The sequence below is a fragment of the Garra rufa genome, chromosome 5 (assembly GCF_049309525.1).
Source record: "Garra rufa chromosome 5, GarRuf1.0, whole genome shotgun sequence".
NCBI classification, from domain to species: domain Eukaryota; kingdom Metazoa; phylum Chordata; class Actinopteri; order Cypriniformes; family Cyprinidae; genus Garra; species Garra rufa.
This window is the reverse complement of record NC_133365.1, coordinates 10,331,406-10,348,843: the sequence shown is the minus strand read 5'-3', so window position 1 is coordinate 10,348,843 and position 17,438 is coordinate 10,331,406. Positions and strand designations below refer to the sequence as shown.

The window sequence follows — 17,438 nt, the reverse complement described above, 5'->3', positions numbered from 1 at the left end:
CTTTATTGTTTTGACCAGACGACATGTAAAAACACTGCTGATCCACATAATATCCAAAAGACAAAAAGGTAATATGCTGAAATATTTTCATTTGCAGAAAATTGCAATGTTGTAAATCTGTTAGTTTATTTACTTGCCAGTGAGTAACTTAGACTTATGAGTAAGTTAGACAAAAATAGCTATAGATTTCCTTAAAAAGCTTTATGAATTACATTTACATTTATTAATTTAGCACACACTGGATTGACCCACTGGGAAATAACTAAGCAGAACATCTTCAGTAGCATTTCTGGGTTAGTCTTCTCCTCCACAAATCATCTTCAGGCAATCACCGTAATCGCCAGACACATCAGACTGAAAGAAAAATGAGCAAAGTCACTCATAACATCAAATACAAAACTCTTAGTCATCCTCAAAAATGAGTTTCATTTGCATGGAATATAGTGACACAGATGAGAAAAGAGTATTTTGCACTGTAAACAGTTTTCACCAGTTTCAACTTAAAAATTTAGTTCAGCAGCTGCCTTAAAGGTGCCATAGAATGCATTGATACAGTATTTTAAACTGTTCCCGGACATAGAAGCTAAATGGCTTAGGTAAGGCCAAAAATTCTCCAAAAACGGTTTTACAGGTCCATTTACAACCCTAGGATTTGTCCCTAGAATGAAATGGTCTGTTATTACCTTATTTGGAAGGTTCCTGAATAATAATAAGGAGCTCTGCTCTGATTGGCTATTTCACAGAGTGGCCCGTTCACACACATCAGTAAGGAAACACATGGAGGAAATATATATATTTAATTACAGAGCTCGAGCTGCTATTAATATGCAGGGCATTGAAACTGTCGTTTTGAATGCACGATTACTTTTAGTTTCACTTTTGAGATCGGCGATCGCACATGCTCTGTGTAAGTTATACTACAGCGGCATTACTTACCACATCTGACAAGTTTAGATGCTGTCAGCAGTGATCAGGATCTGCAAATCATTTGTCAATGTAAGCTAACCATGTCCCTTCAGTGGCTCGCCTTATTTTATTAGATCGCCTTATTTGTTTTCCTTGCCTTTCTGAGTACAGACACCAGCCCATCCCTGCACTTAACATCTCCTGCACAACCTGGAACATAACATTTATTCCTGTGATCTGCCATTTTCGCTATTGTCCTTGTTTTGTTTTTTTCACAATAGTCTAGCTGAACATCTGATGATTGGGCTATGCAAATGTTGGGGCATAACTATTAATTATCCCGAGACTATTACGCAATAGTCTGTGTTACGTTAGGATTGACCTATTTTTCGGTGGTTTTTTGCAAACACCAGATTTATATAAGGAGGAGGAAACGATGGTGTTTAAGACTCACAGTATGTCATGTCCATGTACAGAACTGTTATTATTCAACTATGCCAAGGTAATTACAGTTTTCCATTCTATGGCACCTTTAAAAATTTAAGTTAATTCATTTAGTCATTTGAACTTATTACAATAAAAGTTAGTTGATTTACCTTGTGAGTTGACATTACTTAAGTTGATTGACTTGATTGAGTTTTTAAGTTGAAACTGGTGAAAACTTTTTACAGTGTGGTTATTGTCAGATAAGAAGAATGGAAGATGTCAAATCATCAACTGTGAATGTTTTGATATCTTGAGGGCATCATTAAACTGATAAACCTGAGGAACAGGAAGTAATGTACTATACTGTAAAACGTTTTCACCAGTTTCAACTTAAAAACTTAAGTTTAGCAGCTGCCTTAAAATGTTAAGTTAAACCAACTTAAGTAATTTAAGTTAAATCAACTAATTTTGATTGTAATAAGTTCAAATGACTTGTAGTTTTAAGCTGATTTAACTTAAAAACTTAAGGCAGCTGCTGAACTTAGGTTTTTAAGTTGAATCTGGTGAAAACTTTTTACAGTGTACTGGCCTCAATTGTAATTTAAAGAGCAATGACAGATGGCCTGCACCTTTGCTAAAGTGTTTATACAGTATCAGTGAAGAATACTTACACCTATTTCCTTGTGGAGTGAACGCTTATAGAGCTTCATGTATTCAGCTTTGATGTCCATCATGTCAACCTCACCACGGCTGACCATTACTCTGGCCAGAGCGGTTTCATCTGTACCTATTCCCTGCAGATTCACAAATAAACATCAGTGTTGTACAAACTCAGTGACCGACAGTTATGTGTTTCTATCTGTACCTTCATGCTTTTGTAGAGTTTTTCAGCAAAGTATGCGGGAGTACTCATCGCACACTTTACTAGAAGGAAAAATATGTAGAGGTAAAAAAAAAAAAATCCATTAAATACCAAATGCATATTGTGTATTTGAATTCATAGTTAAAAATTTACCAATGGCAACCAGCAGTTCCTCCAAGCTTCCAGACATTTCCTTCTCAATGCTTTTCTGCAAAGTCTTACCACTGATGTTTTTATATTCCAATATTGCTGTAACAGGACATGACAAGTTATATTTAAAATACACTTGCCATTTCAGTTCCTGTGTGAAACACTAATGATTTATGTGGATGATTAAACTGGTACTTTGTCTCAGGTGAGGGAAGCTCCTTTTACAGAGGATCTCAATGAACTTGGACTCATCAGTTCCCAATCTTTTCTCGCCTGCATGATAGAGGGCCTATGGAGGAGACAGAGAACATGTAGATGCTCAAATTCTCATCAAATAAAACATCATCTTTGACACTGATACAGTTCAACATGCTTTGGCTTTCAGACTACGATAAAGGGCTTAATTATAGAATATGAACTATAGGTGATAAGGAGAATCACAACGTATACTGTATACGTTTTTACTGAAAAAAGGATCATGAAAGCCCGACTTCAGTTAAAAGTGATTATGTTCCATACCTTTGCATCCTCTTTAGCCTTGTCTGCATTCACATTGGTGCTTTCATCCCTCGTACCCTTACAATGAGATACAAATGTCATTCACTTCCAGAGCTGCCTTTATTACAATAAACTGCTATGTATGAGTATTTATTCACCTCAGCAAGCAGAAGGATGGCTTTGCCAAAATCCCCTGAAACTTCTGACTTTAGGTTCTGTGTCAGTGTTTTCTTTGTTTCTATTGGGCAAAGAGAAGGAAAGCAATTACAAAATGTTTTTGTAACTGACATATTCGTTATTACAATAGATTCTTCATCTTACTCTCAGCAAATGCTGCAGACAGCTCTTTGATTTGCTTATTTGTCCGTGAGGCAAGTATTTCTATCAGGATGCTTTTGTCCGTTCCAGCCCCCTGAAAAACAACCCATTAATGATAAACAACATGCAAAATATGTTCACATAGATATAGCTGAAATTCGTCTGAGATAATTGCTAAATGTCTCAATTTTAAAACGAAAAGTTAGGAAATGCAGCTTACTTTCATTGCTTTGATAAGCCATTTAGCATCATTGAGTGCAGGTGTTCTTGCGAGCGCAACAAGCAGATTTTCAAAGTCACCCCTGGTGTCTCCTTTCAAGTCATTTACAAGAATCTATGGTCAAGACAAAGAATTTGTCATATAACAGTGCACACACATTCAAATTTGTATGAGTAAGAGGACACAGATTTACCCTCTTTGAGGTTTCTTCATATGCCTTTGAAATAGCCTGTTTCTGACTGCTGCTCCTGTGAGTCAGTATGTCTATCAGTGTCTTCTCAGTTGTACCTGGCACAGTATATAGTCATGTATACACAAAGAATACACATATTACAGTAATACATACATAATACACTATGGATTATGTAGCCTACCAATGCCTTCAATTGCTTTACGGAGAGCTGCAACGTCTTCATTGACATTGAAGTTTGGATGGGCTTTAATGGTACCTCTCTCCCCTGGCTGAAAAAGAATGAGAAGTCAATCGACAAACAATTCAATCAGTTAATATTACAAAAATGTGTTAATCCCAATCAAGCCTTTCAAAAGTGTATTAAATAAGAACCGATTATACACACATACAGTGGGTACGGAAAGTATTCAGACCCCCTTAAATGTTTCACTCTTTGTTATATTGCAGCCATTTGCTGAAATCATTTAAGTTCATTTTTTTCCTCATTAATGTATACACAGCACCCCATATTGACAGAAAAACACAGAATTGTTGACATTTTTGCAGATTTATTAAAAAAGAAAAACTGAAATATCACATGGTCCTAAGTATTCAGAGCCTTTGCTGTGACACTCATATATTTAACTCAGGTGCTGTCCATTTCTTCTGATCATCCTTGAGATGGTTCTACACCTTCATTTGAGTCCAGCTGTGTTTGATTATACTGATTGGACTTGATTAGGAAAGCCACACACCTAACTATATAAGACCTTACAGCTCACAGTGCATGTCAGAGCAAATGAGAATCATGAGGTTAAAGGAACTGCCTGAAGAGCTCAGAGACAGAATTATGGCAAGGCACAGATCTGGCCAAGGTTACAAAAAATTCTACTGCACTTCAGGTTCCTAAGAGCACAGTGGCCTCCATAATCCTTAAATGGAAGATGTTTGGGACGACCAGAACCCTTCCTATAGCTGGCTGTATGGCCAAACTGAGCTATCAGGGGAGAAGAGCCTTGGTGAGAGAGGTAAAGAAGAACCCAAAGATCACTGTGGCTGAGCTCCAGAGATGCAGTCGGGAGATGGGAGAAAGTTGTAGAAAGTCAACCATCACTGCAGCCCTCCACCAGTCGGGGCTTTATGGCAGAGTGGCCGGACGGAAGCCTCTCCTCAGTGCAAGACACATGAAAGCCTGCATGGAGTTTGCTAAAAAACACCTGAAGGACTCCAAGATGGTGAGAAATAAGATTCTCTGGTCTGATGAGACAAAGATAGAACTTTTTGGCCTTAATTCTAAATGGTATGTGTGGAGAAAACCAGGCACTGCTCATCACCTGTCCAATACAGTCCCAACAGTGAAGCATGGTGGTGGCAGCATCATGCTGTGGGGGTGTTTTTCAGCTGCAGGGACAGGACGACTGGTTGCAATCGAGAGAAAGATCCTGCAATCCTGGACGAAAACCTTCTCCAGAGTTCTCAGGAGGACCTCAGACAATGACCCTAAGCACACAGCTAAAAGAACGAAGGAGTGGCTTTACAACAACTCTGTGACTGTTCTTGAATGGCCCAGCCAGGGCCCTGACTTAAACCCAATTGAGCATCTCTGGAGAGACCTAAAAATGGCTGTCCACCAACGTTTACCATCCAACCTGACAGAACTGGAGAGGATCTGCAAGGAGGAATGGCAGAGGATCCCCAAATCCAGGTGTGAAAAACTTTTTGCATCTTTCCCAAAAAGACTCATGGCTGTAATAGATCAAAAGGGTGCTGAATACTTTCCGTACCCACTGCATTTAGTTGTGGATACACACACACACATACACAACAATTTTTTTTACCACTGCTGTGAATGAAACAGGAGCAGCATTCGCAACACTTTGTAACTCTTCCTGCAACACAACAAATTAAATAAATAATACATAAAACATGAAACATACATAATTCATACCCTTCACTCTAACAGCAGACATGACTAGATGCAGCTTTAAGATCTTAGATTTGACTTACCCACAAGTCGTCCATTTTTGATGGAGTGTGCTAAACAATTAATATATTTACAGTTTAGAGTCCATAAGGTACATTGTTTTTCATTTTCACTATATTTTTATGTAAAGGTAGACTCGGCGATAACAGCCCTGCTGAAAAAAACACCATATGCTGGTTAGGTATGTTTTGGTGCTGGGATGCTGGTTTTAGCTGGTTTATGCGGGTCCTTTGCTGGTTAATGCTGGCCCTTTGCTGGTTTATGCTGGTCCTTGACCAGCAACATGACCAGCAAAAACCAGCAAAGGACCAGCTAAAACCAGCACCAAAACATACCTAACCAGCTGTTTTTTTTCAGCAGGGAGAAAAATAAACTTTGACCAAAAACTCGTACATAATTATCGTGATTTTGATTGCAGCAATTACATTACCGCCTTCTGAATCTCTAATACAGTATCTGCTTTAATTGTATATTAAAAGCAGATGTGAAGTTATGTTAATCAAACTAAGACTTCGCTTTTAAGGTGCTACCTATGTTTTTTTATTTATATATGCTATAACTTTTTAGTTTGCACTTACCTCTGCGATATAAATCAACACTGAACGTGTCCCCCTGTCCGGTTTAACTTCTTCTCACCTGCTTTCTCAGGGCGTGTGTGACACGATGTGTCATTTTCACAAACGACATGCATTCTTCCGTCTGAGCCTCTCCCTTCACGAACAGCCAATGCGCTGCTATGATTTACCATTTATTTTAGTAGGAAAATTACACTTCATTTTCTTAACATTTTGTAGTGACTAAATTAGTTTTCATAATTTTCCATGATCATGTAGTTTAACATACAATTTTTACACGTAACGCAACACTTTTGAGTGGTTCTAAAAAAGAAAACAATTCTGAGAGAAAAATTTACCATTGTGTAAATGTCATGGGCCTAACAGGGGGCTTCAGTAACAGTAAGGTTTTCTCTGAAAAACGTGGTGTCACACCAAATAACATTGTTTTTAGAGACAAAATGTTCAAAATGTATTTAAGTCATTTAGACTCCTTGTGAGGAAAATCGACAGTACAGCATTTTGTTAAGCCTACGCTTATATTTACTGCAACCTGTAAGCTCTTTCAGTAGTTAAGGTTATCATATCAACACGTTTTTACAAGTTGTGTTGGGGCAAAAATAGCAGCAGGTTGCGCTAGTAGTTCACGGAGTGCAACCATTTCACGTCATAATGGTGCCCTCCGTAGTCCAAAATATGTCTCAAAATATGTGGATTTTTTAAATAACGTAAATCTCTCATGGGTTTCTGCTACATATTTATTAAAGGAGTAGTTCACTTTCAGAACAAAAATTTATAGATAATGTACTCACCCCCTTGTCATCCAAGATGATCATGTTTTTCTTTCTTCAGTCGTAAAGAAATGTTTTTTGAGGAGAACATTTCTGGATTTCTCTCCATATAATGGACTTCTAGGTCCCCCCAAGTTTGAACTTCCAAAATCAATGCAGTTTAAATGCAGCTTCAAAGAGCTCTAAATGATCCCAGCTGAGGAAGATTGGTTATTTTCTAAAAACATTTACAATTTATATACTTTCTAATCTCTACACAGAGCTACACAACACAAGCATTTAAGGTTAAAAAGTATATAAATTGTAATTTTTTTTTTTAGAAATAACCGATCATTTTGCTAGATAAGACCGTTCTTTCCTCGGCTGTGATCATTTAGAGCCATTTGAAGCTGCATTTTGGAAGTTCAAACTCTGGGGCACCATAGAAGTCCATTATATAGAGAGAAATCCTGAAAAGTTTTCCTCAAAAAACATAATTTCCTTACGACTGAAGAAAGAAAGACATGAACATCTTGGATGACAAGAGGGTGAGTACATTATCTGTTAATTTTTATTCTGAAAGTGTTCTACTCCTTTAAGTAAGAGATATAATTTACATTATATTAAGCCATACAAGTCTTAGGGTTCCCTTAAATATTTTGTAGTGATCATTTAACCCTTATCAAGGCCATATCAGCTTTTAATTATGGTACATCCAAACACTCTAAAATGACTGATAGTACTGTAATGCATAACATTCATGTGGTTTCAGGTTTTCTGGCAATGAATAACATACTGCACTCAAACTCAAGTCTCCTTTACCATTTTAAAAATTGGGTACATTTCAGCCGATGATAGATTAAATAATCATACATTAAATATGAGCACAGTGTGTGTGTGTTCCAATAGGTTTATTAATTTATTTCTTTGTCAATGTAATGTACACATACAGACATCCTTTTCATTATTTTATCATAAGTGATAGCACCAAAAATGACATTTTAAAACTTTTTGTAAAAATGGTTTGAGACTTAGTAATGGCAAAAAATGAAATCCATATGAAACAAAAAATAGATTTTGTTGATCAGTGTTAAAATAACAGATCCTTTGGTGGTGTATCAAACACATATGCTGATGCACACAATGTATGAAGGACTCCATAAAATATGAATATTTTACATTACAATATTAACATTTATGATTCATCAGCACAATTTTAATGTTTCATGTTTTCAAGTAACCTTTAAAGTCATGCCTGCTGTTGCAGGACGCCATTCACTACCAAAAAGTCTTAACAATTGGTTTAAACAAAAACAACACTATGCCTCTACCTGCAGTGAACTGTAAATATAAGTAATATATTTCCCAAGACAGCTGAAAAAATGCTTTTAATGAAACCATTTTTAATAAGTATTCCAAGGGGGTTCTTCTTCTCCCCTAGTCTTCTCCACAAATCATCTTCAAGCAGTCACCGTAGCTGCCAGAGACATCTGACTGAAATAAAGAACAGCAAAGTCACCCACAGTCATAATCACAGAGACAATCTGTATCCCAACATCAGATACAAGAACAAAGAGTGAAACTATCAATCATCAATGAGTTTCATTTACATGGAATATAGTATCATATGTGACCCTGGACCACAAAACCAGTCATAAGGTTAAATTTTACAAAACTGAGATGTATACATCATATGAAAGCTCAGTAAATAAGCTTTCTATTGATATATGGTTTGTTAGGACAGGACAATATTTGGCCGAGAATATTTGAAAATCTGGAATCTGAGGGTGCAAAAAAATCAAAATACTGAGAAAATCACCTTTAAAGTTGTCCAAATTAGGTTCTTAACTATGCATATTACTAATCAAAAATTACATTTTGATATATTTACAGTAGGAATTTTACAAAAAATCTTCATGGAACATGATCTTTACTTAATTTCCTAATGATTTTTGGCATAAAAGAAAAATCAATAATTTTGACCCATACAATGTATTTTTGGCTATTGCTACAAATATACCCCAGCGACTTAAGACTGGTTTGTGGTCCAGGGTCACATATGGGACAATATATGACAACAGCGACACAGATGAGAAAAGAGTCAAATGTCAAATCATCATTTGTGAATGTTATGATATCTCAAGGGCATGAATAAACTAATAAACCTGAGGATCAGGAAGCGATGTACTATTGGCCTCAATCATAGTTTAAAGAACAATGTCAGATGTGCAAAAGCGTTTATATCAGTGGAGAATACTTACACCTATTTCCTTGTAGAGTGATTGCCGATAGATCTTCATGTATTCAGCTTTGATGTCCATCATGTCAACCTCTCCACGGCTGACCATTACTCTGGTCAATGTGGTTTCATCTGTACCTACTCCCTGCAGATTCACAAATAAACATCAGTGTTGTATGAACACAGTGACCGAGAATAATGTGTTTCTATTTGTACCTTCATGCTTTTGTAGAGTTTTTCAGCAAAGTATGCAGGAGTACTCATCGCACACTTTACTAGAAGGAAAAAAAGTGTATTTGATTAAAGTAGAAAGTAAATATTTTTGCATCAAATTCCAATCGGTTTTTGCATTTAGAATGTAGAAATACAAACTGACAGTACCAATGGCAACCAGCAGTTGCTCCAGATCACCAGATATTTCCTTCTCAATGCTCTTCTGCAAAGTCTTGCCACTGATGTTTTTATATTCCAATATTGCTGTAACAGGACATGACAAATTATATTTAAAACACACCTGCCATGTGAAAAACTAATGATTTATTTGGATGATTCATTTGGTACTTTGTCTCAGGTGAGGCATGCTCCTTTTACAGAGGATCTCAATGAACTTGGACTCATCAGTTCCCAATTTCTTCTCGCCTGCATGATAGAGGGCCTATGGAGGAGACAGAGAACATGTTGCTGCCCACAATGTATGCCATTAAGTGCAAGACTAATTTATTGGAATAAAAAGGAAACCTGGTAAAAGACTAAGGGTAGGAGGTGTTATATACATTTTCATTGACTAGCAAGATTAAATGGGGACTCGATGCCACAAAATTAATTCTTAGTAAAACCTAATGAAAAAGGATCCTGATCTGCTAATATATAAAAGAGGACATCAAGTTATAAAATGAGTTTTCTATACCTTTGCATCCTCTTTAGCCTTGTCTGCATTCACATTGGTGCTTTCATCCCTCGCACACTTGCAACGAGAGACAAATATTAATTTCCAGAGCTGCCTTTATTGCAATAAACTGCAATGCATGAGTATTTATTCACCTCAGCAAGCAGGAGGATGGCTTTGCCAAAATCCCCTGAAACTTCTGACTTCAGCTTCTGCACCAGGGTTTTCTTAGTTTCTAATGGGCAATGGGAAGGAAAGCAATTTTACATTTTTGTAAATTTCATATTTTGTTACTACAAACAGATTGCTCATCTCACCCTCAGCATATGCGGCAGACAGCTCCTTGATCTGTTTATTTGTCCGTGACCCAAGTATTTCAATTAGGATGTCGTTGTCTGTTCCAGCCCCCTGAAATCAAGGTAAAAAAGGTAAGAAGTATGACTCAGAACACAAGGGAGTAACATTTTAGATTTTCCTCAAGGGAAAATTAGGAAATATAACTTACTTGGATTGCTTTAATTATCCACTTAGCATCATTGACTGCAGGAGGTCTTGCGAGCGCAACCAGCAGGTCCTCTAAGCTGCCCTCTGTGTCGCCTTTCAAGTCATTAACAAGAATCTAGAAAAAACTAATTAGGCTGATTTTGATGTGAACACAAAACACATGCATTCAAATGAATATGAGGACACAGATTTACCCTATTTGTGGCTTCTTGGTATGCCTTTGCAATAGCCTGCTTCTGACTGCTGCTCCTGTGAGTCAGTATGTCCATCAGTGTCTTCTCAGTTGTACCTGGTAAGTGAAATTATTGTAGTTTGATGGAACAATTATAAAGTGAATGCAGGAAGAAGAGTATGGGAATATATTATATGTACAATACAATACAGATATTGTAAATGATGTACCTATGCCTTCAAGTGCTTTACGGAGAGCTGCAACATCTTCACCGACGTTGAAGTTAGATTTGGCTTTAATAGTACCTCTCTCCCCAGACTGGAGAAGAATGAGCAGTAAAAATAATTAAATGCTTTTATTTATTGTATTGGAAGCTAGTTGTTACATTAGGAATTTGTCAGAAGGACTAATTACAAACTAAGAAGACTTGGATACATGTTGTTACATTTACCATTAAACAGCCTATTATAGGCTTTTTAGACAACTGTAAAAAAGTAAACATTACGTTTATTCAGTAACATTTACAATTGCTAGAATAAAAATGTCCTTGACTTTTAAAAGGACTTTTGACTTCAAATATCAGAGGTGGACAGTAGTGAAGTATTTTTACTCTGCTGTAAAAGTACATTTACTCTAGTACAAGAAAGTACTACATTTTTAATGTTCTTAAGTATTAAAGGTAAAACAAACAACAGCTTTTATTTATGAAATGTAGTGCAGTAAAAAGTATGACATTACGCTTTGGAATGTAGTGAAGTAATGTTTTCTAAATTAAAACTACAGATGCTTTTTATATTTACTTGAGTAAAGAAGTAAAAAATACTTCACCACTGTCCGTCTGGCAACTAGTGGTGGTCAAACGCAAATGTATTAAATATTAAATTATAAATACAACCAAAATGCATTAAAACTATTTATTTACCGCTGCTGTGGAAGTAGAAGGTGCACGAGAAAAATTCTCCAAGTCATCCTGCAATACAAGAAATTACATTTCATTTAATTTTGGATTTCAGCGATATCCTTCAATATGACTTTAAGGGAGTGCATACGTTTGCAAAAATGTACTTACCCACAAGTCTGACATTTTGGTTTGGTAGGATTCTATAAACAAACACATTCAGATTTCGATTTAGTTAATCGATTATTAATGTATCTTTGTGGTTACACAGTCATGCAAAACTCATGCAGGGGAATCGATTTCATTCACATTTCCTCCAAAATTAGTAAAAAAAAAAAACAATAAAAAAGTTTTGACAAAGGCGATGTTCTGTTATTACTGATTCCTGACTGACTGCATTTAAAGCACTTCTCAGCCTTTAAAATACGCTGGCCATCAATTGTATACCCAATGCAGAAGTTATGTTATGTATGTTATAAATAGTAGGCTACTACTTACGGTTTTTGTATACTTCTTTAAAAGTCTTCACTCTTACCGATACAAAGCGATACAAAGTAGCTGACAACCTGGTCCCTCTGTCCGGTTTAACTTCTCCTCACCTGCATTTCAGGGTGTGGGAGACATGATGTCACGAAATCAAAAGGAATGCATTCTTACTGAGCCTCTCCCTTTTTGAATAACGAGCTGCTATTCACTTTCAAAAGTAAAATGTATTTTTATTTTTTTCTTCCAAAACGATTTTATTACCATTACAGCTATTCTACTTTTACTGGCGTTAACACCTAACTATCATGTTAAGTAAAGTTGTCTCACAGGATGAAACTTTGTTTATTGCACATAAACTCTCAATGCATAAATTCGAAATTTCCTAAAACGTAAGTTTGTGGTAGATAAATGCTATATGTGATACATGAACATAAATTTCCCACACGTTAGAAATAGGTTTATTCATTTTATTGCTAAAAAGGCACAAGTACAGGCATGTTATTTTACCACAAATGATAGCACCAAAAACTGATATCTCCAAAATTTCTCTGTTTGATAGGCACTCACTTAGACACTTAGTGATGGACAAAACGGAATAAAACGCCAAATACAGAGAAATGTGTGTGTGCATGTGTGTGTGTGTGTGAGAGAGAGAGAGATGATCATAAAGTAATAATCGTAGCATTTCCCACACTACACCCAGTGCTTTAAAGATTCAGGATATTCTTGATCGAAGCAGCACCATGTGACAAGTGATGACTTAATACAACAATACAGAACATTTGAGTTAATAATTCAAACTACAGATGTGCCTTACTTAATACATGATGTGACATTAATACAAGACTAAATAATGCAGGATAACATGAGGTGGATAATCTTTTAAAAGTCCATGTGAAGATTTTTGGTAGTGTTTGGTTATATCAGTACAGACAGCAGTCATATAAAACAAAAATACATTTTGTTGTCCAGTGTTGTATAATAATAATAATACTACAGGCTACAGCATTTCAATGGAGTCAGCAGAGTGACAACAAATCAATAGTGGTTATCAAATCTATGATCTATTTTCATACAATTCATCAAAACACTTGGTTTCTCGTTGACATGTACCAAAGGTTAATATGAACTAACAAATGCATCACTTTGGGCAGTCTATTCGGATTTGGAATTAAATAAATCGCACTTGACAAATATCAGCATGGCACACCGGTGATCAGGCCAAACGTAAATTACACAATGAGGCAGAGCATCCAAAGCCAAATCAAAATACAGGGACGACCATGTCATCCGATAATTGCACTTGATAAACGTATTTACATCACTCACCCGGTCCAAAGTGTTGGCACTCATCCTTCCTTTAATACTTTCATGTGTTTACTGACGTGACAAAATAGCAGGTGCAGTGATATAAACTCTCCATTCATTTAAACAAAGTGGCTGAGCTACCACCGAGCCGTTGTATGATTCTCATACAGAGCGATGATTTAAAACTGAGATCTGATGACACCATTATGTGTTGTTCATTAATGTCTGAGGTAGCTCAGTTGTGAAATGATTTACACTGCATAGCTGGCAAGCATACTTTCCCTTTTATCCTCATGGTCATATAAAAATACATTAACATCATGTCATTACAAATATTTATAGAAAAAGTTTCTTTTTCTTATTAAATACTCTAGAAGGTCAGACTTCAGTGCCGTCGTTCAGGTTGTTGTGTAGTTTGACCTCCAGATTGACCTGTTTGACCTTGACCCCATTGACCTTGTAGGTGTCCGGGTTCTTGTTGAGGACGTTGACGTTTCTTACAGAGCAGTGCTTGCTGTTGAGGTTTTTCTCCAGACGCTCTATACAGACCTCCACTTTCGTGTTCAGAGGATAATCCTCCACCTCTTTCGCAGGCCTCTTTTTAACAACCCTGCGGCACTTTCTGACCATGATGCAGAAGGCTAGAAGAACCAGGAAAAGTAGGACGATGGCTGCCATGCCACCCCCAATGGATCCTCCCATCTGGGGATTGAAGGTGCCCGATGGTTCCATCTCAAGTTTCAAAGTCTTCATGTTGGTGCCGTTTTTTACCTGGTCACCTTCATTGTCGTAGATCAAAGATTCATCCAACATTAGACGACCTGAACGGTCCACCAGATCTCGGCGACTTCGTTTGAGCTCATATGTCACTGAGCGCTGGATTCTGGGTGCAGATATGGACTCCGGTCCAATAACGTAGATGACCTGGAGGTACCACTGGTGCCCTGCCTCAACCTAAAGAAAATTAAATGCAAATAAGATTAAAAATAACCCCTTTATATACAGTCAAGCCTGAAATTATTCATACCCCTGGCAAATTCTGACTTAAAGTTACTTTTATTCAACCAGCAAGGTTTTTTTTTTTGACTGGAAAAGACACAGGCTTCTCCTAAAAAATAATAAGATGATGTAAAAGAGGCATCATTGTGGAAAAAAAAATATTACTCGTCTTTTATTTACATTTGAACAAAAAGTAGCATGTCCAAAATTATTCATACCCTTCTCAATAATCAATAGAAAAGCCTTTATTGGCTATTACAGCAATCAAATGCTTGCTATAATTGCTGGCCAGCTTTTTGCATGTCTCCACTGGTATTTTTGCCCATTTATCTTTAGCGATGAGCTCCAACTCTTTCAGGTTGGAGGGTCTCCTTGCCATCACCCTGATCTTTAGCTCCCTCCACAGATTCTCAATTGGATTTAAGTCAGGACTCTGGCTGGGCCACTGCAAAACGTAAACGTTTTTGTCTGCTAACCATTTCTTCACCACTTTTGCTGTGTGTTTTGGGTCAGTGAGCTCTTTTGTCTTAGCCATGACTGTCCACAAACCAACAGCAGAGAGCTTCTGTTTTTCACCTGTTGAGTTGATTAAAACAGCTGTTCCCAATGAATCAGGCTAATTATGATGCTTTAGAACAGCTTGGACTATTTGGAATGGTATAGAACTTTTGATTTTCCCTTAGACTGTGACAGTTTGCAAAGTTTATGAATAATTTTGGACATTTTTGTTCAAATGTAAATAAAAGCTGAGAAATATTTTTTTCCACAATGATGCCTCTTGTACATTATCTTTTGGGAGAAGCCTGTGTCATTTTCGGTCAAAAAAAACTTGCTGGTTGAATAAAAGTAACTTTAAGTCAGAATTTGCCAGGGGTATGAATAATTTCGGGCTTGACTGTATATATATTATAATCTCTTTATAATCTTGTCTTTTAGCCCAGTTCCCTATAGTCATGGCACACTGTCAGGCTGGCATCTTTTCCTAAACAAACAGATCAAGGCACTTCCCTCAAGGGTGTAACTGAATAGCTTTGGCTTTGACATTTGCCAGGATTTCTAGGATGTGTCAAAAAGAAGGTCTCTTTAACAGCTTGACTTTTTTGGTGAGTCTTTCAGCCACTGACCTTATAAAGGGCATCCACCTTCATTGTGAAGCCGTCTACACCTGGCATCGCTGACAAAGACTGGAGATCAGGAATGTCAGATGCGAAGCTGGCTTCAAAGGGAACATCGTGAAAGTAGCGGTCGCAGACATCAGGCTGCTTCCGGTCCTGTGTGGTACATTATTTACAATTATTACACAGCTCTATAGAATATTTAATTCTAAGCAGTTGCTTTTTAATGAGTGCCAAAATCAGCATATTTGACCCTGGACCACAAAACCTTAATTAGTCTTAATTAGCACGGGTATGTTTGTCGCAATAGCCAAAAATACATTGTATGGGTCAAAATGATCAATTTTTCTTTTATGCCAAAAATCATTAGGATATTAAGTAAAGATCATGTTTCATGAGGATATTTTGTAAATTTCCTACCCTAAATATATCAAAACTTAATTTTGGAGTAGTAATATGCATTGCTAAGAACTTCATTTGGACAACTTTAAAGGCAATTCTTTTCAAAATGTTGATTATTTTGCACCCTCAGATTGCAGATTTCTAAATAGTTGTACCAAATAATAGTCCTATCCTAACAAACCATACATCAATGGAAAACTTATTTATTCAGCTTTCAGGTGATCTATAAATCTCAATAAAAAACAATATACCATTTTGACTGGTTTTGTGGTTCAGGGTCACATATTAGAATGATTTCTGAAGGATCATGTGACAGTGAAGACTGGCATCACAGAAATATCATTGTAAAATATATTAAAGTAAAACATTTTTATTTTAAATAGTAGAAATATTTCATAATATTACAGTTTTCTGTATTTTTGATCAAACATACGCAGACTTCTTGAGCATGAGAGACATCTTTAAAAAATTGTGTATATATATATATATATATATATATATATATATATATATATATATATATATATATACAATTATTTGTGAAAATGGATGAATGTACATTACGTCTTACTTAATTATTAACTCTTGCCTTCATTTTTTGCCAGTCTTTTCATGATTTATTTTCTTTAAAATTTTACATATTAGTTCCAAAATGAACAAAAAAAGTTTGATCCTCAAAATACCCCTTGAAAAATTCCATCCACAAAAGTATATCAGTTAAAACTGATTCACACCAAATGAATCTTGTTAGACTGGTTAAACACGTCTGGACTAAACTTGTTACAATAGACACATACCAGAAGCAGGAACCTGTGTTTGAGATGCTTGTTCGGTTGAATGCAGCCATACTGAGGGCCTTCATTATACAGGGTGCCTGTGGGGTCGAAGAAGGGCACATAGCCATCCCTTCCTGTACACAAATACACTTTCTCCAGCTGCAGCTTATAGGCCGAATTCAAGTTCTGATCAGGATTCCACAGCACTCTGCCATACAACGTTTGACCTGCATAACATCAACGAGTGACAATGAGTAAGTTAATGCATAAGTGGCGGTAACTTATTGTTTTCTTCGTTTCACTAATTTTACCCATTGAAAATGCTCCTTTGTAGTCCATCTCAGCAACAGACATGTCTGCGAGAGCAGGATCCATTAGAAAGACCTTCTCATTATTACAAAGCTGGAACTCAGTATTCAGAGAGTAGACTACAGGAACAGGGCGGTTCGTCTGCTGGAAGGCGATGGGCAGCAGGAACCTATAGATTGAAAGAGAGTGTTACAAGCCTTTGCATGTTGCTGAATACTCTTGTTGATTCACACAAACAGTCTGCACCTGATGAAACCTGTAAAACAAGTCTACTAAAAGTGGATGACAACTGCAATATGATTCAACCCTGCTGGCTCTGCTCAGCAAAAACCTTTCCAATGCAAAAAGTCATTTAAGAGTCCCTGCAGGAGTTATCAATGGAAAAGCACCATGGTGACATACTTCTCTGGAGCATGGGCCGTGCAGGAAAGAGGCTTGTCCCCAGAGTCCACCCATGCCTGGGTTGGCTGTACCGTGCAGGGGA

General features: G+C 36.8%; 3 protein-coding genes across 3 annotated transcripts in view; all 3 read right to left on the bottom strand.

Moving 5' to 3' along the window:
* LOC141334485 (annexin A3-like) lies at positions 1-6,190 on the bottom strand. Its single transcript, XM_073839577.1, has 14 exons — positions 6,115-6,190; positions 5,560-5,589; positions 5,391-5,441; positions 3,755-3,842; positions 3,574-3,668; positions 3,381-3,494; positions 3,164-3,254; positions 3,001-3,080; positions 2,864-2,920; positions 2,540-2,633; positions 2,348-2,443; positions 2,198-2,256; positions 2,004-2,126; positions 1-354 (listed from the first exon to the last, which is right to left on the bottom strand). Exons 2-14 carry the CDS (start codon positions 5,572-5,574, stop codon positions 295-297), a joined length of 1,023 nt encoding a protein of 340 aa, XP_073695678.1. The 5' UTR covers positions 5,575-5,589; positions 6,115-6,190; the 3' UTR covers positions 1-294.
* Positions 6,191-7,756: 1,566 nt separating this feature from the next.
* Positions 7,757-12,148, bottom strand: LOC141334486 (annexin A3-like). The gene is made up of 14 exons (XM_073839579.1): positions 12,058-12,148; positions 11,731-11,762; positions 11,584-11,631; positions 10,892-10,979; positions 10,684-10,778; positions 10,491-10,604; positions 10,303-10,393; positions 10,141-10,220; positions 10,007-10,063; positions 9,661-9,754; positions 9,481-9,576; positions 9,316-9,374; positions 9,122-9,244; positions 7,757-8,354 (listed from the first exon to the last, which is right to left on the bottom strand). The coding sequence occupies exons 2-14, from the start codon at positions 11,743-11,745 to the stop codon at positions 8,298-8,300; spliced, it is 1,017 nt and encodes a 338-aa protein (XP_073695680.1). The 5' UTR covers positions 11,746-11,762; positions 12,058-12,148; the 3' UTR covers positions 7,757-8,297.
* A 343-nt stretch (positions 12,149-12,491) lies between these two features.
* Positions 12,492-17,438, bottom strand: part of fras1 (Fraser extracellular matrix complex subunit 1) — a 133,561-nt gene continuing 128,614 nt past the window's right edge. The window contains exons 58-62 of the mRNA XM_073839522.1: positions 17,357-17,435; positions 16,957-17,123; positions 16,667-16,872; positions 15,477-15,623; positions 12,492-14,307 (exon numbers count right to left, since the gene is read on the bottom strand). Of these exons, the coding sequence (XP_073695623.1) occupies positions 13,732-14,307; positions 15,477-15,623; positions 16,667-16,872; positions 16,957-17,123; positions 17,357-17,435 (1,175 nt within the window). The 3' untranslated portion in view covers positions 12,492-13,731. The remainder of the gene's footprint in view (positions 14,308-15,476; positions 15,624-16,666; positions 16,873-16,956; positions 17,124-17,356; positions 17,436-17,438) is intronic.